The 17,467-nt window shown below is 37.2% G+C and overlaps 1 protein-coding gene across 4 annotated transcripts in view; it reads left to right on the plus strand.

The window, feature by feature from the left end:
* ccser2a (coiled-coil serine-rich protein 2a) overlaps window positions 1–17,467 on the plus strand; it is a 170,021-nt gene that overhangs the window by 5,637 nt on the left and 146,917 nt on the right. For all 4 annotated transcript variants that reach the window (XM_073812311.1, XM_073812310.1, XM_065288214.2 and 1 more), the window contains exons 2-4: window positions 9,441–10,523; window positions 10,631–10,898; window positions 11,341–11,552. In XM_073812311.1, coding sequence (XP_073668412.1) covers window positions 9,483–10,523; window positions 10,631–10,898; window positions 11,341–11,552 — 1,521 coding nt within the window. In that variant the 5' untranslated portion in view covers window positions 9,441–9,482. The remainder of the gene's footprint in view (window positions 1–9,440; window positions 10,524–10,630; window positions 10,899–11,340; window positions 11,553–17,467) is intronic.

Here is a 17,467-nt window from a genome sequence, read left to right on the forward strand (position 1 = left end):
TCCAGGCAGCTAAATGCTTGGTCTTAGCGCCAGACAGCTGTTCTGCATGGTATTGGGTTTTGCTTGTGTGTTTCTGTTGTGTATGCTAACATCATTCACTTGCAAAAATAAAGAGACGCCTAAAGAGTTCATATTAGCACCTCATTGGTACCAAAGAGTGCATATTAGTGCCCCAAAGATGTTGGTACCAAATCTATACATATCTGTATCTAAATGGTACATATAAGGACTTTTTTTAATGCCCCAGTGACAGCTTGGCGCCATTTTGTTCTGACAGTGTTGACAATACATTCAATTTGATGATGTTGTATGTAACATCATCCTAGGTAAAGTCAACATATGAATCGTAATGTCGATATGTTTGAGTATGTAGCTTACTATAAATGTATTTGTTTGTATTTGCTTGCATATTGGCTACACATGATGCCCACTTTTTGATGCTGCCACCCGTGCATATTTGTATGTGACCTTGTGATTTTTTGCGTTTCAATAGGTTCAGATTCACTGGTGTTTCTTTAATATAAGCCTGTATTTTACCTTTATTGATGAACAATTTCTTCGTAGTATCTCTGTCAATTACAGTATTGAACTCTGACCTGTTTGTTTCTGTGTGTGTGTGTGTGTGTGTTTCATTGTTTGATTTTGGGTTGTGAATATGTTAGCATTGATATTAAATGTACAATAAGTAGGATTTACCGCCATCTAGTGGTGAAATTGTATTTTGCATTCAAACGAATAGTGCTCTCTAGCGCTTCGCTTTTCTAAATGCGTGTTGCAACTACGGTAGCCGTTATGTACTCCCTGATCTCCTTGTGCTTTTCAGCTAGTTCACGTGTTCTGAATAAAAACGCATTGTGGAAACGTGTTGGTAGGCTAGTGCTTTTTGTTCCTCTCGCTATTATAGTTTATCAGTATGGCGGAACGACATGGAAGCCTCTTTGGACTTACCCGTTCAATGTAAGTAAAAAGAAGAAATTCTAAGCTTACAAAGAAACGTTATATCTCTGGCAGAGGTCATTTGACACCAACGAGGACATATTTATGAATAAAGACATTGATTTTGATTAATAAAACACTTAAAATCCTACTTACTGTCCCTTTAAAGCTGTCTGTGACACAACAGCAAATGTTTGTTGTATATCTAACATTATGGTTAATAAAACAAAGACTTATCATTTTCATTGTATACAAGTTCAGCTTATTGTGGTGTCTTTTGTTCAGTTTAGAATGATGTAAATATTTTTCCTCAAATGCCATTCAAATGGACTGTTTGCAAATCAGGTTTGGCCAGCCTGGGCTTTCCACACAAAACAGATTAGGTTTCCCCTCAACTTCACAGAGGCGAGAGACGTTACTACAGTATTGTTTGAAATAATATTGTTTTAGGAATTGCTGATTATAAAAACACCTCTCATGATTTTGGTCAATACTGTTTAAAATATTTAGTACAAATTTACTCCCTACTGTTAGATCACTATTGTTACATGTTTCTCTTCAATTTCTTATGATGCTTTGGTCATCACTTTGGCCAAAAAAATATAGTATTTTTGATTGGCCTGAGGCCTAGATTAAGCAGATTTGAAGCGAAAGTATTTGATAATGTGTAATATGTGTTGAGAGCATTTGGTTAATATCATAATCTCATTTTTGACGGATGTGGGGTTTAGTGGCTTTTGCATCTGAGCTCCACATATCCAAATCTCAAAATGAAGGCTTGTTTGTATTAAGCTATATTATAATAGCCTCTTTTGTGGTCCTTATGTACCAGGGACTACACTAGAAAAGTTTATGACTTCTCCTGAAATGAAAGAGAAACTTATGAGTCACATTACTGAAAACATTTGGCTGTGGTTTAGTTTCAACCAACAATGTTTTGTACCTATTCTTGTCTATACTAACTACAGTGTATGTACAAGCCTCGGTATTCAGGATGTAAGCTTCAGATGACTTAACTGAGCGGGCTTTGCTTAAATCTGCATTTTTCTTTGATAGAAATCACACTGCAATCCTATTCTGATCCAACTTATTAATTTTGGTAAAACGTTATTAGGTGGAGTTTTTTTTAGATTTAACATTTATTGAGCAGCATTTTTTTTTGGATCAAGATAGGGCAAAATAAAATTCAGTTTGTATATTTCCTCATCTGTTTCCCAATATGTTCATTTTCATTTTACATAAAATGTAGCTTTATATGATGTTTCATTAAAGAGCTGAAACATCTAAAACATAATGTAACATAATGGCTAGAATCACAGTTTCACCTATTTTTAGTATATAGGAGTATTAGCTCAGCTTACCCCAGACTGTGCATGACTTCGGTCTGTTCAGTTTCTCATTAACAGCTTGTGCTTGTACGTTAATTTACATTACAAAAACTGCTTAGGGCAGACAAGACTCACCAAGTTATCTGACTGCTAAAAAGAGTTAATGAGTTCCTAGCAAATGCAAGATTGAAGTCCAAATGCGCTGAAAAGTAGTAACAGATCTTTAACTTAAAGGACAATAACTAAATTAAATGTAATTCAGGTCAGTCAGCAGACTCTCATATGACTTCTCAAATAGTAACCCGTTTAACACTAAATGAGTACTATAAAAAATAAAATTGTGGAATAAAGTATAACTGTTTTAGCTTAAGTTTATTGTCTGCAAATGCTGGTGATGTCACGGATTTACTTTTATGTGGTAGAAATGTAATTACATGTATTTTACATAAAATGTTTAAAAGTGTATTGCTTAAAGAATTGGTCAATTTTCTTTAAAAAATTCAAGTAAATTTACTCACCACCATGTCATCCAAAATGTTGATGTCTTCTTTGTTCAGTCAAGAAGAAATTATGTTTTTGAGGAAAACATTCCAGAATTTTTCTCATTTTAATGGACTTTAATGGACCCCAACACTTTACAGTTTTAATGCAGTTTAAATTGCAATTACAAAGGGCTCTAAACGATCTCAAACGAGGCATAAGGGTCTTATCTAGCCAAACGATTGTCGTTTTTGTCAAGAAAAATAAAAAATATGCACTTTTAAACCACAACTTCTTTTTTTCCTCCGGCTGTGTGACGTAATTGCGTAATGATGTGGAAAGGTCACATGTTACATTTATGAAACACACATTTGCGGACCATTTTAAACAATAAACTGACACAAAGACATTAATTAGTATCATTCCACATACAACATCGTCGGAACGGTCCTCTTTCTCCACACTTGTAAACACTGCGGCGTAGTTTCGCATACATCATCCGTGACCTCTTAACGTGATGACGTATTACGTGAGGCTGGCTGGTGCGTCACACGACTTTAAAAGTGCATTTTTTTCTTGGCAAAAATGACAATCTTTTCGCTAGATAAGACACTTATGCCTCGTTTGAGATCGTTAAGAGTCCTTTGAAACTGCAATTTTAAACTGCATTAAAACTGTTAAGTGTTGGGGTCCATTAAAGTCCATTAAAATGAGAAAAATACTGGAACATTTTTCTCAAAAAACATAATTTCTTCTCGACTGAACAAAGAAAGACATCAACATTTTGGATGACATGGTGGTGAGTAAATTATCTGGATTTTTTTTCCCTATAATTAGTTAATTTAGTTTCTGAAAAACACATTTAACCATCATTTAACCAGCACAAGACACACAGTACATTTCTAATGTAGTGATTCTTCAGTCCTGTTAAAAACTATGATTTAACACCAATTAAATTGACAGTAGACGCTTGTATTTTATCAGGCATCTGGCTATCCTTTTGCATTTAAATTTATTCATGTTATCTGGTACATTATATAACATAATTTATCATGTTAATTCTTTGTCTATTTACTACAATTAAAGGCCTGAAAATAAGAATATTTTCACAGTATGTGACTCTGGACCACAAAACCAGTCTTGAGTAGCATGGGTAGATTTCTAGCAATAGCCAAAAATACATTGTCAACATTATCTTTTCGTTTATGACAAAAACTATTAGGATATTATTTAAAGATCATGTTACATGAAGCTATTTTGTAAAATTCCTACCATAAATATATCAAAACGTTATTTTTGTGAGTGGATGCAGTTGCTAATGACTTCATTTGAACAAATTTAAAGGCGATTTTCTTAGTATTTTGATTTTTTGCACCCTCCGATTCCAGATTTTCAAATTGTTGTATCTCGCCCAAATATTCCTATCCTAAATTCCTATCCTAACAAATCATACATCAATGCATGTTATTTACTCCGCTTTCAACTGATGTATAAATCTCAATTTCAAAACTTATGACTAGTTATGTGGTCAAGGGTCACATATTACCTCTTACCATCAACAGAAAAATAAAAAGGATTGACTGATAAAATGGATTCTGGGTCATTTTACAGAACGGTTGTGCAGGGTATGGTTTTGTTTTTCACGCTTGTTGCACATGTCATATAACCGTTTGGCCTGGTGGTCTTCCCCAGAATGGCAATAAAAAAAGTAGCCAGTGTTAAATATTTTATTGACCCTGCCTCCTTTAAATGTACTCTGTACATCAATAATAGTTATTTTAATGTCTTGCATATAAATATTCTTTGAACATGTTTGGTATATAGTACAGTAATGATTCAATATTGAGCAGCAGTCAGATGGAGAGATGACCATGTCTAATTGATTTTAGTGTCTGGTCGTCACATGTTGTGTACACATTGTGCTTGCTTTTATCCCACTGAGATATATTGGTCAGCTTTGAATCTGTTCTTTATCCAGGATTTTTCTTTTGCTTCAGTAACTACACATAATACAGTCCATAAAAGAAACACTCCAGCAGTATCCTCATTTTGTCAATGCTCTAAAATCCGGTCTCTTGAGTGGTTTTGCTTGCATTAATGATGGCACAGAGGTGCTTTGTCATTAGTGGCTTAAAAGGACGACAACACAAGATTCATGGTCAACAGTCTGACTGGGAGTGTTTCTGGTCAGGTCTGAGCTCAAGTCACATCTATTTAAAATCACATTTGGATGTCAAATCAAATGTGTTTTGCCTGATCTGAAGCGACTTGCCTTGTTTGCTTGGTTCCAGTTACCCATTAAACTTAGATGAATGTCTTTAGGGATCATGTGTGCAGGTATGTTACGTGTCATAAAATCCTCATTCTTTTCTGAACAACTGTGAGTACAACTGGGAAGGAAATGGTTTAGCGATTATTTTAAGTGCTTATAGTTACCCCATCTATGACAACACCCGACCCCAGGCAGTGCAACATTGCACGCAGAAGAGTTTAGATACTTAAAGAGATTCTGACATTTTAATTCAGGCAAACTTATTTGCTGTTCAATGCCACAGCGACTGCCTAGTTTTTAAATGGCAGGTAATTTTTTTTTCTTTATTTGCATTTAATAAAAATATATTCAATATAGAGTTTTAAGCCAAGTCAGAGAAATTTCAGAGCGCCTGGGCATAAAGACGCGCTGGGATTAATGGCATCAGTTTTGAAAAGGTTAAGGGTCATTTAGGGTTCTTTTTTGTCCTCCAATCAAGTGCTCTGTCATAAATGAGTTAAAAATGAACAAATAAATAAATTAGTAAACTATTGCCCCTCCCCACGATACTATTGTGTATCGGTGATCTCACATGCTGGCGATAGGACGATCTCAAAATAGGGCATATCACCCAACACTATTTTCAGATATACAGTGTTTCCAACAGACTTAGTTTATTTGTGATGGCATAATGGGTTTGGGTGCGCAAAGTTACAGAAATGCTGTGCACGCTGCCTCGCGTACACACACGTACATACACGGACTCGTCAAGTTATTGAGATATCAAAGACGTTGTTTCTATCTGGTATTAAGATGTGTTTTGGTTGATCGAATTACAGATAGATGAGACATTCACGTTTACACCTGGGGTTTTAATCTGTCACCTTTGTCCACTTTTAACTGCTTCTGTCCTGACTTACTTCGGAGTCCCTCTGCTTTCGTTTAAATGGGAGCGGGAGAAATTACTGGTTTAAATTGACGCACACTAATTAGAGCCCGACCGATATGCATTTTTTGGGGCCGATGCCGATACAGATATTAGGGAGTAAAAAAAGACCGATAACGATATATCGGCCGATATTCTTTGTGCATATTATAGTACAGTACACATATACTACAGTATATTATACTACTACAGTACTGTACATAGAATACACTATATACATTAACAGAATATACTATATATAAATACTTTTTTGTGCAATGATCACTCACAAATGTGGTGATCAAACACTTAAAATAACGTGACAAAGATATGTAATATAGGCAGGTGTGTTTTACAAGTTAACAATTAACTTTATTATCCAAAATGATTCTGATATAAGTGCACAAAACAGTGAACTTGACTTATTATAAATAACTTTAAAACACAAACAAAACAAAATACAATTAACTTAAATCATTGTCAGTTTTGACGAGAATAATGTTATATTGGGCTTTTTTAAAAAAATGGAAACTAATAAAGACATTGTTTATTAGCTTTACAGTAAGTTATGTACTTCACAAATTAATAAAAAACTTACCGTTAAGACGACAATGCTTGACTGACAACATACTGATGTTGGCTTATGTTTAATGCACTGCACAACGTTTTTATAACACGAACCCACAGTGTTCTGCCAGGACTTTAAACTTTTATAAAACTAAAGCGTCTGCTCTGCACCTCTTATTTAGCGAGGGTGTAAAGTTGCGCGAGCTTATTTAATCAATTGCTTTGAAATGAGCATGTTCAGTAACAACACAAGCAGCTGTACTCCCACAGACTGCGCGTCAGTTTAAGCGCGTCCTTTCCCCGCCTCGCGTCTTTTCTTCCGCTTGCGTTTTAAACAACTCGCAAGTGGACAAAAGAGACGGATTAAAAACACCAAAATGTAAACAGGAATAATCTTATAATTCAATCGACCAAAGCGCGTCTTAATACCAGGTGTAAAATGTTGTGAAGAAACCGCGTGACTGCTGCCACCTGAACTGACTGAGAGACTGACTAAAGTGAAGGGGGGTTGGCCGGTGTCACTACAGTGAGTGAACTGGGTCGCCATTAGCAACCAATATGGTGCGCTCTGCTGGACAAACAAGTACCTACATCTTTCAAAAGCATTTAATGTTTTCTGTAAGGAACGTTCATATCGGCTGCATATCTGCAGCTTATACGCCGATACAGATATATCTGCGACATGCTCATATCGGCCGATAAAATCGGCAAAACAATAAATCGGTCGGGCTCTAACACTAATATTATGTCAGAGTCTGCTGCTTGTCAACATGCTGCACACAAAGTCACAACGACTGACGTGTGGGGTTTCCATTTGTGAAGGATTTGAATGAAATGAATGGAATGTAGTACTAGTACAGTCGTAAAAACAAGTGTGTATGTATAGTAGTATTTGATTAAGTCCAGGTCACAAAATCTGTGTGTGTTGTATTCATTGAAATGTTGTGGGGATGTGTGTTACAGCCTCACTGGGTTTTTTGTTGAGTAAAGAGGATTTGGCAGCGTGTGTTGTGGTTGACCTGATTTGGCAGAATGAAGAAGATTAGAAAGCCTAGTGGAGGCTCTCTCTCTCTCTCTCTCATTCTCTCTCGTTCGTTCACTCGCTCTCTCAGTCTGTCCATGTGTCTGATGTGACTGCTGGTATAATCTCTCGTCATCGACGAATGTGGGTCAGTGTGTGAATAATGGGTGCTGTGTTCATCTCTGTTGAAAAAAATCTCCTATTTGTGTTGCTGGTTTGTTTTCTCATAAACTCATTATACACCCTCTCTATCCAGGCTGAATTTTCACTGCCGAGCTTGATGCCCAATTCTGACATATTGACGATATTTGGACGACCCGCTTGCATCCTCTTTTAAAAGCGACTCATATTCAATATCAGCATTTACACTAAACACTTGTTAAAACAATTTGAAGTATTCATACTGACCCGGAAAAGCTTAAACCACAGAGGAAATTTAACTATGAAGATTATTATTATTTAATATTATTATATAATATTTGAATACAAGATTATACTGCTTTACTTTTGTAAGAAAATATAAAACTTTAGCATTTTTTTCACAAATGATTTCACAAATATCCGAATTGAGTCACTTTAAACATGCAGTGTAAATGCGGTCTTATTAGGATCAATGCAGGATAAATTATATTTCATTCGGGATGGGAACAATGTTTTAGTTTATGCATACATACTGTATGTTTTTGTTTTAGTGGGTTTACATTTGGAGGTAATTTGCAAACAGGGTAGCATAATGACAAATGTGATGATTTTTGTTTTAGCGTCACATGCAACTGTGTTTCAAGTTAAAAATAGTAAGATGATTTCAATAAGCAAAACTGGTTTTGGACAGAATGAAGTGGACTAACATAGACACACCTTTCATCTGGTCAAGATTTGGCTTTTATCCTAGAACCCCCCCCACATCCTCTTATCTCTTTCATTTATGTGTTGTGCTTACCCTTTAGCCTTTCGTTCGTGACATCATTGACAAAAATCAATAGAGTAGTAGAGAGTGAAATAAAAACTAACTAAACCAGATCAGTCTGTCTCATATCTTCATTTTCATGGCTTTATGCAAGTAATATTCCCCATGTGTGCTAGAGAAAGGGTTTTAGAGAAAAGAACTCAACATTTGATGTTTGCCGAGTGTTAATTATAAACAAGCTTCAGATCAGATTCGCCTTAAAATGTTTCATGTGTCATCTGCAACATGCTCACATGCACCACACGCAACACACGCTCAAAGAGGATTACTTTCATCCTAAAAGTTAATTTTAAAGACATCCCGATTTAGTCGTGCTGTCACCCTTTATGAAACTGTCCAGTCAGATCACTGACAACATTGTTGTGAATTCAGATGATTTACATATGTCACCACCAAGCGTGTCGCACAAGCCCTAAAAAGTGAAACCAAAACATCTTGATCGCCCCCTGTGACTGGGCCCAGGACCACAAGTCCGGAGTGTGCCATTTGGGACAGGGCCTTTGTTTTTAAAATAAGTTTGTTTTTAGTTAGTTATTAAATGCTATAAAAACGGTAGTGTGACATGATGATTGACAGCTGTGATATGTGAATTCTTGGAGGGCGGGGCCTTGATTTCACGGCTTTACTTCCTGCTCACTACTGCGCAGGACTGGTCCAAAATCGCTTCTGCGTAGACTCAAGACCCAAGATGTCAGCGCTGTATAGGACACTGGCGGCTTCACTTTTCACCAATGGAAGAGAGCAAACGGGCGTCGCCTAACTTTTTAAGAGTCTATGGTCACCACAATGTAGATGAAACCATCCTTTCAGTGGATTAAATTATGTGCATGGGGGAATGGCAAGATTTTTTAAATAATTTGAAATACGATCATTTGTAAATCAATATGATCATTTGAAATACTAATAAGATGTCAATGGGTAAACAATAGATTTCTCATGATCCGTTCTTCTCTTTTTCTCCCTAGGTTTCTCCTTCCTATGTTCATCCATGATTCTGCTGTTTGCTGATGGAACAGAAGGTTCTCTCTAAGTCCCCCATGGTGTCCAGACTGCCAAAATTTAGTGCCCGTTCCGTCAATGGTACCCCCTCTCCCCTTCCCAATGGTACGACCCAGAGCGTGCCTTTACAAGAAGTCAAGAGTCCCCCTGCAAAGCCAAATGGATTTGTCCGAGCCTCTTCTTTTTCCATGAAATGGAGAAAGGATGGTGGTGGGACAGTAGACCCCGCAAGCCCCGATGAGAGTCATCCGAAAGACGTACGCTCAGCAAAAACATGCAGGTCTGCTTCCTCACTCTCTGCTGGAAGCCCCAAACCCACACCAAATCCAGTAAAATTTCCCAAACCCAACCTGATTCCTAAACAAAAGCCCAAAACCTCTCAGATTATAACAACCAGCAACGGTCAGGACATAAACCATAAAAACTCAGGCTCCAAGCCGACTCAAAATGGGACGCCACCTGGGCAGGCACTTTCTTCAGGGCTCCCGCGACCAAGGGCCAACTCAGGCTCTCATGGAAGCAGCTCAAGGGACAGCTTATCCCAATCCAATGATAGTTTGTCACGACAGTCTAATGTGCATGACTATATGGTACGTTCTCAGAGCTTCACCCATTTTAAGCAGCTACCCTCACCGACCAACGCTCCCATGACGCGCTCCTTCTCTTTCAACAAATCTGTAGAGTTGGCCAAACCATTGGGTAATACACAGCTACGACCTCCTCGAATGCTCAGCCTTAAATCCCCCCAAAGCCTTGGCAAAGGCCGCCTGGCGCTCGGTTTGGGGGGTTTGCGGTTTAGACCAGGGCTGTCAGACCAATTCCCTGGTCCGTCTTCTCCTTTGGACAGTTTAACGCCTCCTAGTACCATAAAGAGACCCCTTCTACCTAACTCTGTGTTGACAACGCCCACATTACAGACTCACAGGTTTAATCGATCAATTGCTGCCAAATCGCAGTGCCCTCTGGTGGTTGGGAGGACACCTGTAGAAAATGATGTCATAACCCCACCTCCCACTCCGGAGCTGCATCAGAGCTGTGTTTTAAAGAGTGTAAGTGTCTAATAACATCATTTGCAATTTACATTTAAAGCTGTTTATGAAAGAAAAGGTGTAGTCGTGTATTGTAGCTGAGTTTATCTAAATCTATCTATGAAAAGGCATCCAAGACCACAGATTCCCCAGAGGAGCCCTCAACAGAGCAGGAGATCGATGGGAACCTCGGCTACACTAGGGAGGCCCCAGAGGACATGTCTCTCTCCTCTGCGTCCTCTCTGGAAAGAAATGACACTAGCGAGGAGTTCCTAGATGACTTCGAGAACCCAGTGGACCAATTACATAACGGCATCCCGCATAACAAAAGTCCTGGGGCCACTTCCACCCAGACACGCCTTCAAAGTTTCCTAGATGACACTATTGGTCAAGGAGGTACAGTATATGCATGATTTCCACAAAAACAGTGGTTATAGTAATCAGGGTTCCCATGGTTCTTTGAAAGTTTGTGAGTCTGGGGAAAATCTGTCTGGGGATATACACACTTCAGACGCACTTACCCCTGGAGGCGTCCTCAATGTGTCACCGCAGTGACGCAGCGCGAGTTCCCTTGAAAGGGAACTGTAACAATGTATCTTAAAAGGTAACACGATGTAACCTTGCACTCACTTGAAATGAGTCCACATTTAGTCCTTGAATTTGAGGGTATTGGACCTGGAAATCCTTGAAAGATCCTTGAATTTGAAGTTATCTAAGGTGTGGGAACCTTGAGTAATGTTTATGCTATGTGAAGAGCGCAAACGAGATCACAACTATGGTAACTTTGTGAGTCTGATCTTCTCTCCTTACCTCATAACCCTCCCATCTCTGTTCTCAGGTGGTAAGGCAGATCTGAGGGCTGGACCACCCTGTGAAACTCTGATAATGTCCCCCGATGTGGACCGTCATGGGGGTCTCTCATCTCTAGAGCTGTCACCCTCAAACAGCTCTGGAGGAACGTACATGTGGGATGAGGAAGGGATGGAGCCGCTGGGACAGAACACACACATGCGCCATTGCAGTAGCTTTGAGTCAGACCTCAACAGCATTGTGAGTACTTGTACACTCTGCCAAAAAAAAAAAAAGTTAATGTTTACTGTCGGGGCTCTGCTGCTGCGTATGAGGAGAAACATTTTATTTTGTGCGTTAACTTGTCAGCGTCAATCGGTGCATTATAAAATGTAAAAAAAAAAAATTAAGAAAGGAATATAAAACTACTTTACATATACAGAATATAAGCAGTAGCTACGTTACCATTACATGTTAAAATCCGCAAATTGAAATAGCAACTTGAAAATGCGGCCAATGGAAAAAAATGTGCATAAACTAAAATATGACACAACGTTTTTACCATTGATGAGGTGATGTTTCAGACTAGGGGTGCATAATGATTAATCGCGATTAATCTATAGCAGAATAAAAGTTTGTTTTTACATATGTGTGTAAACTGCATATAATAATTATTTATATATAAATATGCACACATGCATGTATAATTGTAAGAATTATTTTTAATATATGAAGTATTTATATTTAATATAAATTATACATAAATTTACAAATGTGTATATACACATGTAAACATTTCTTAAATATACACATGCATTTGTGTGCATTTATCTATACAAAGTTATTATACACAGTTCATACGTATATATGATGTAAATAAAAATCTTTATTCTGCTATAGATTAATCGCGATTAATCGTTATGTATCCCTATTTCAGACAATTTAAAAAAGGAATATATTGCAAAACGGCAATGAACGCAATTTTTGGAAGCGCATCACATGATCATTCTTTAAATATTGTTTGGTATGTTTGATTGGAGGACAGGACAGAAGAGGTGTGTTCGGCTTCATGTGGCGTCACAAGAACTGTCAAAGACACTTGACATTGAAAAACCGTGAAAGCTATTTGAGAGTCGACTGCTCTGTATGCTTTTGAGTCACTCCCACTGTATTTTCATGTCATCCACATGACGGTGTTTGAAATGACTTATCGCGAGACCACACAACTACATTTTAGTTGCATAAGATCAGTTATTAAAAACAGTGTCATTTCACAGTAGTTTTTGTCGACATTTAGAAAATAGTGCTGAAGTTTTGCATGAATCTTTATGAAAACGCAGCTAGTGTAACACATAAATAAACAAAAATTTAATATACACAGTTCACACACACACACATGATGTAAACAATTTTTTTTATCCTGCTATAGATTAATAATTTCCCCTTAATCCTTATAATCCAAAGGGCTTAAACACAATGGGGCAGTTTCCCGGACAGGGTTTAGTTAATCCAGGACTAACCCTTATATTATATAAGGAAATTTAAGTAGTTTTTACTACACTTGAGACAAAACAATGGCACTGATATATGCTAAAATGCAAGGCGGGGACAGTTTCCCGGACAGGGATTAGATTAATCCTAGACTAAAATAAATTTAAGAGCTGTCCAAAATGAAAACAACTTGCACTGACATATCTTAAAAAACCCTTTGTTTTGCCTCAAAATGTAATGTTTTAGTAAGGCATGTTTGTTAAAACTAGTTACATTTCATAATTAAACTAAACTCTAGTCCTGGCTTAAAATAATCCCTGTCCTGGAAACCACCCCAAGACGTTTTAAAATTAAGGCACCTTAAACATACATTTTAGTCTGGGACTAAGATTTACCCCCTTCAGTATCTAAATAAGTACATTTTACAAAAGTAAATTCACAGTTGTTATATAATTGCACATGTAAGGTACAGGTACACATGAATATGGCAATACAGTACCTGTGTCAGTGTGATAATGGAATCTGTTACAATAACATTTACATCTATGCATTTATTTATTCTGAATAAATGTACTAATTTACATACTGCCTGGCCTTTAAGGCCTTATTAATGTAATGTTCTCTGCCCAGTGCTGTTTCTCACTATGTGAGTGTCTGTAAACCCTTGTGTTACGAATTTTTGTGTGTGCTTGCACATGATGACCTCTCTTCATTACCGATCCTGCTAATTATTTCCCTGCTTATAATGTATTAGCTTCTGTGGCTCTGACTTGTGACTGCAGGATTCTGACAGTCGAATTAAAGCGAGGTGCCGTTTCACCTCAGCTGCTTCCAAGATGTCCCATTGCCGGGTGGGAATGCTAAACAGTGCATGCTTAACATTCCAGCTTTTGATTCTATTGAAACCGGCTTGGATATTTTTTATTTATTCGGCATGAAATACCAATCTTCCTCTGTGGCAAATAAACAAACACGCACACAGACATACTTGCTATGTATTATTTAATTGTTTATAAATATAAAGGTGGCTGAGTCACTGTTATAGTCGCATGGGTGATGATGTTGTAAAGCAAGAAGCAGGAGTTTTATTTACCTGAATGTGCTTGAGGTTAAACCAGGCTTTGAGTGACATCTGGTGGTGTGTTGGAGGTATTGCAAGTAAGTACTGTTTATATTTAGGATTTAGTTTAAAAATTAGACACAACTAGTTTGAGAATATTATAGAAGTTTAAAGGTGGACACTTTTGACTTGGCAAAGCAAAGTAGTAACATCCACTCAAAATGTTTTTGCAACTGCATACCATCAGGCAACCATCATGAACAACAGAAAACTGATGCAAAAGTATATTATCATTGCGCAAGTGTTTTTGCATAACCCAATGTTATCGTATTAAATCAGTGGCTTGTCTCACACATCAACAGCAAAAGCAATTAACTTGATCCTCTGACAGCAGTGGATCTTCTCTAGATCCTTTAACTACATCTATATTTAGTTTAAGACTCATGTGCTGTCACTGATACTGAAAAAGAGGCTGGGCTTTATTTAGATGTGATCTGGCCTTATGCTTTGTCTACAGCTTAAAAATGTTTTAAGAGAAAACTACATTTAAATGTACGTTATGGTATTTTGGTTCATTTGATAACAGATTTTTGAGCAAATATTTTATTGTTCTTGTAGCTCAGTGGTAAGAGCATTGCATTAGTGGCACAAAAGGTCAAACCGAGAGAAAACTTTGCATTCCTTGCAATGCACACATTTGCCAAATGCATATAGGAACATCTAAATTTGGTTGGCATAAAATGATTAATTTATTATAGATGAGGATTATTATGCTATGGTTGTAAGAGGTTTTTACAAAGTAGGAATAAAGTATGAAAGCTACTGCTGCAGGACGTAGAAGTGATAAATACTCTTTAAAGCCACAAGGGGGCAATACAGACACATTTCTGTCTCTTGTGTTTTTTTTCTCCATACTCCTTGTGTTTGTTTGTGTGCGCATTTAATCCCTAAGTTGACTTTGACTTCAAAGAGCATCCCCTGTTAGACTCAGTTAAGAGTTGTTTATTTGGACTAAAAATAGTCTTGCAGGAGGTATTTACAGGTTAATTCATTACTGCTTAAATGAGCTAGGTGCATAAGCCTTTGTTTTCTCAACACTAAGTGATTCTGAAACAAGCGTTTATCTGCCACCTTTTCACTATTAATTAGCTGAGAGTTATAGCTCATTGTTTGCGCTTTGTCATTTTCTGACATTGTTAATACTGTAAGCAGGATTTGTATAATTTCTATAAATATTTTACCCCCTAATAACCTCTTAATTTATGGTTAACTGGTTTATTGAGTTTCATTTTACTTTAATCTCTTAGAGACCCCTGTTTCCTCATTATGTTAAAGAAATAGTCTCATTTTCAATATTAAAATATGTTATTACCTTAACTAAGAAGAGTTGATACATCCCTCTATCATCTTAGTGCGTGCACGTAAGCGCTGGAGCGCGCTGCGACACTTCGATAGCATTTAGCTTAGCCCCTTTCATTCAATGGTACCACTCAGAGATAAAGTTAGAAGTGACCAAACACATCAACGTTTTTCCTGTTTAAGACGAGTAGTTATACGAGCAAGTTTGGTGGTACAAAATAAAACGTAGCGCTTTTCTAAGCGGATTTAAAAGAGGAACTATACTATATGGCGGAACAGCACTTTTGGGAGTACTTCGACTAAATACTAAGAGTTTGCAAATACTAACTTCATGTTTTCTTGCTTCGATTGAACAGACACATTTACACAAAATTATCTCGAAATGTCTTGATTATTTTGATAATTCTTATGAACTTTGCTTTTGTTATATTTTAAGGGAATGTAAACATCTGAAAGTAAACCTCTTAAACAAGGGACAAAGAAAAAAATCACTCGCTGTTCTTGACTCAATCACTTTTGTTGTAACTCAAAATACAGATGCTGAAAGGATGATGTTTTGAAGTGACAATGAGTTTCTTTTGTTGGTTAGGATATTATAACCGATATTGCAGAAAGAGATTGTACAACAGTACTCTTAAAAATATTGTTTAACATTTTGATTAGTGAAAATATAAAAAAATTCTATGTGACCCGTGCTGGCAAATGAATTAAGTCTGAATGAGTACATTTTCAAAAATGAGTATTTTACTGCATCCATACCTTAAACGGGGATCCCACATGTCCTTGAAATCCTTGAAAGTTTGTGAATCTGGAGGAAAAATTCAAAGTTTTTTGAAAATATACATGCATAGATACAGGTCATTGAAAGTTCTTGAATCTATTTTATGCAAGAAGTTTTCTGAAGAAAAAAAAATCCATATTCCCTGTGTAGTGTAGGATAATATCATAAAAATTCTAGACTTTTTAAGCACACGTGCTAAACTGTTTGCTTTAAATGCTTATATCTTCTGTATGTGAATGTTGATTCATACCAAAATGCTTTTTTGCATAGTTGTGTTTGACAAATGAAAACGTCTCGGGTTACGTATGTAACTGTTGTTCCCTGAGAAGGGAACGAGGCGCTGCGTCTCCCTTGCCATACTTCATGCGTTCCTGTTACGCCGTCTTTGGGAATATTACAGATAGCGATACACCTCCTGGCTCCCGCGTCACCCTGTCTTTGTCGTTAAGCCTCACCATTGGTTGAATGTGATATACACATTCAGACACACTAATCCCTGGAGGCGTCCCCAAAGTGTCACCGCAGTGACGCAGCGCGAGTTCCCTCAAAAGGGAACTGTAACAATGTATCTTTAAATGTAACCTCGCCCTCATTTAAAAATGTGTCCCCACATTTAGTCCTTGAATTTAAGGACATTGGACCTGGAAAGTCCTTGAAAGGTCCTTGAATTTGAAGTTAACTAAGGTGTGGGAACCCTGCTTAAAATTACTCGTAAAACTAATGATTTAGCATACACAAAAAGTCAAAAACAATATCTACAGAAAAACATATATGTTCAACTTTTTTATTTCTTTTATTGTATGATTGACATTGACACAGACAGTTTTAAAGAGCACCAATGGTCCGATTCACGATTTTACATTTCCTTTGGTGTGTAGGTGTGTATTGGTAGATGTTAATGATATGCAAAAAGTACAAATCCCAAAGTAAACAATGATGCGAGTTATCATCTCCAACGTAAATATATATATCAGGGTCATACTTCGGCCTTAAGAAGACAACTTTGAATCCTTTTGAAATGTATGAACTTAACATCATTTGATTTTTAGATATTGTTTTACAGAAAAGTTACAGATTGCAGCTTTAAATAACTATCATTAACATCATTAAACCAGATTAGTAGTTCATATATGCAATAATTATTACATCTAAATGGATATTTTTTTAATGTGATAATATCCCGGTCCATTTGATCCCTCAAATCCGAGATTTTATTCCCAAACGTAGCGCTCAGATTGTTTGAAATGTAATCAGAATTGTGGTTTTGTCCGATAGGACCTTTCTTAAATGTTATCTGAAGTTATGTCTGTATCGGTCCAGCTCTAAAGGGACCTTTAATCCCATCTGTGCAGGTCTATTTGAAATGGGCTGCGTTTTTCCGGCTCTTTCCGGCGCTGGAGGAGAGTGCTGATGGAGCTTGGGCTGCGTGTCTAAGCTGGCGCCCGGCGCAGTGAAATGTCATTTCCTTTGAAGCAACCTGCCGTG

Source organism: Paramisgurnus dabryanus, chromosome 17 (assembly GCF_030506205.2).
Source record: "Paramisgurnus dabryanus chromosome 17, PD_genome_1.1, whole genome shotgun sequence".
Lineage (NCBI taxonomy): Eukaryota > Metazoa > Chordata > Actinopteri > Cypriniformes > Cobitidae > Paramisgurnus > Paramisgurnus dabryanus.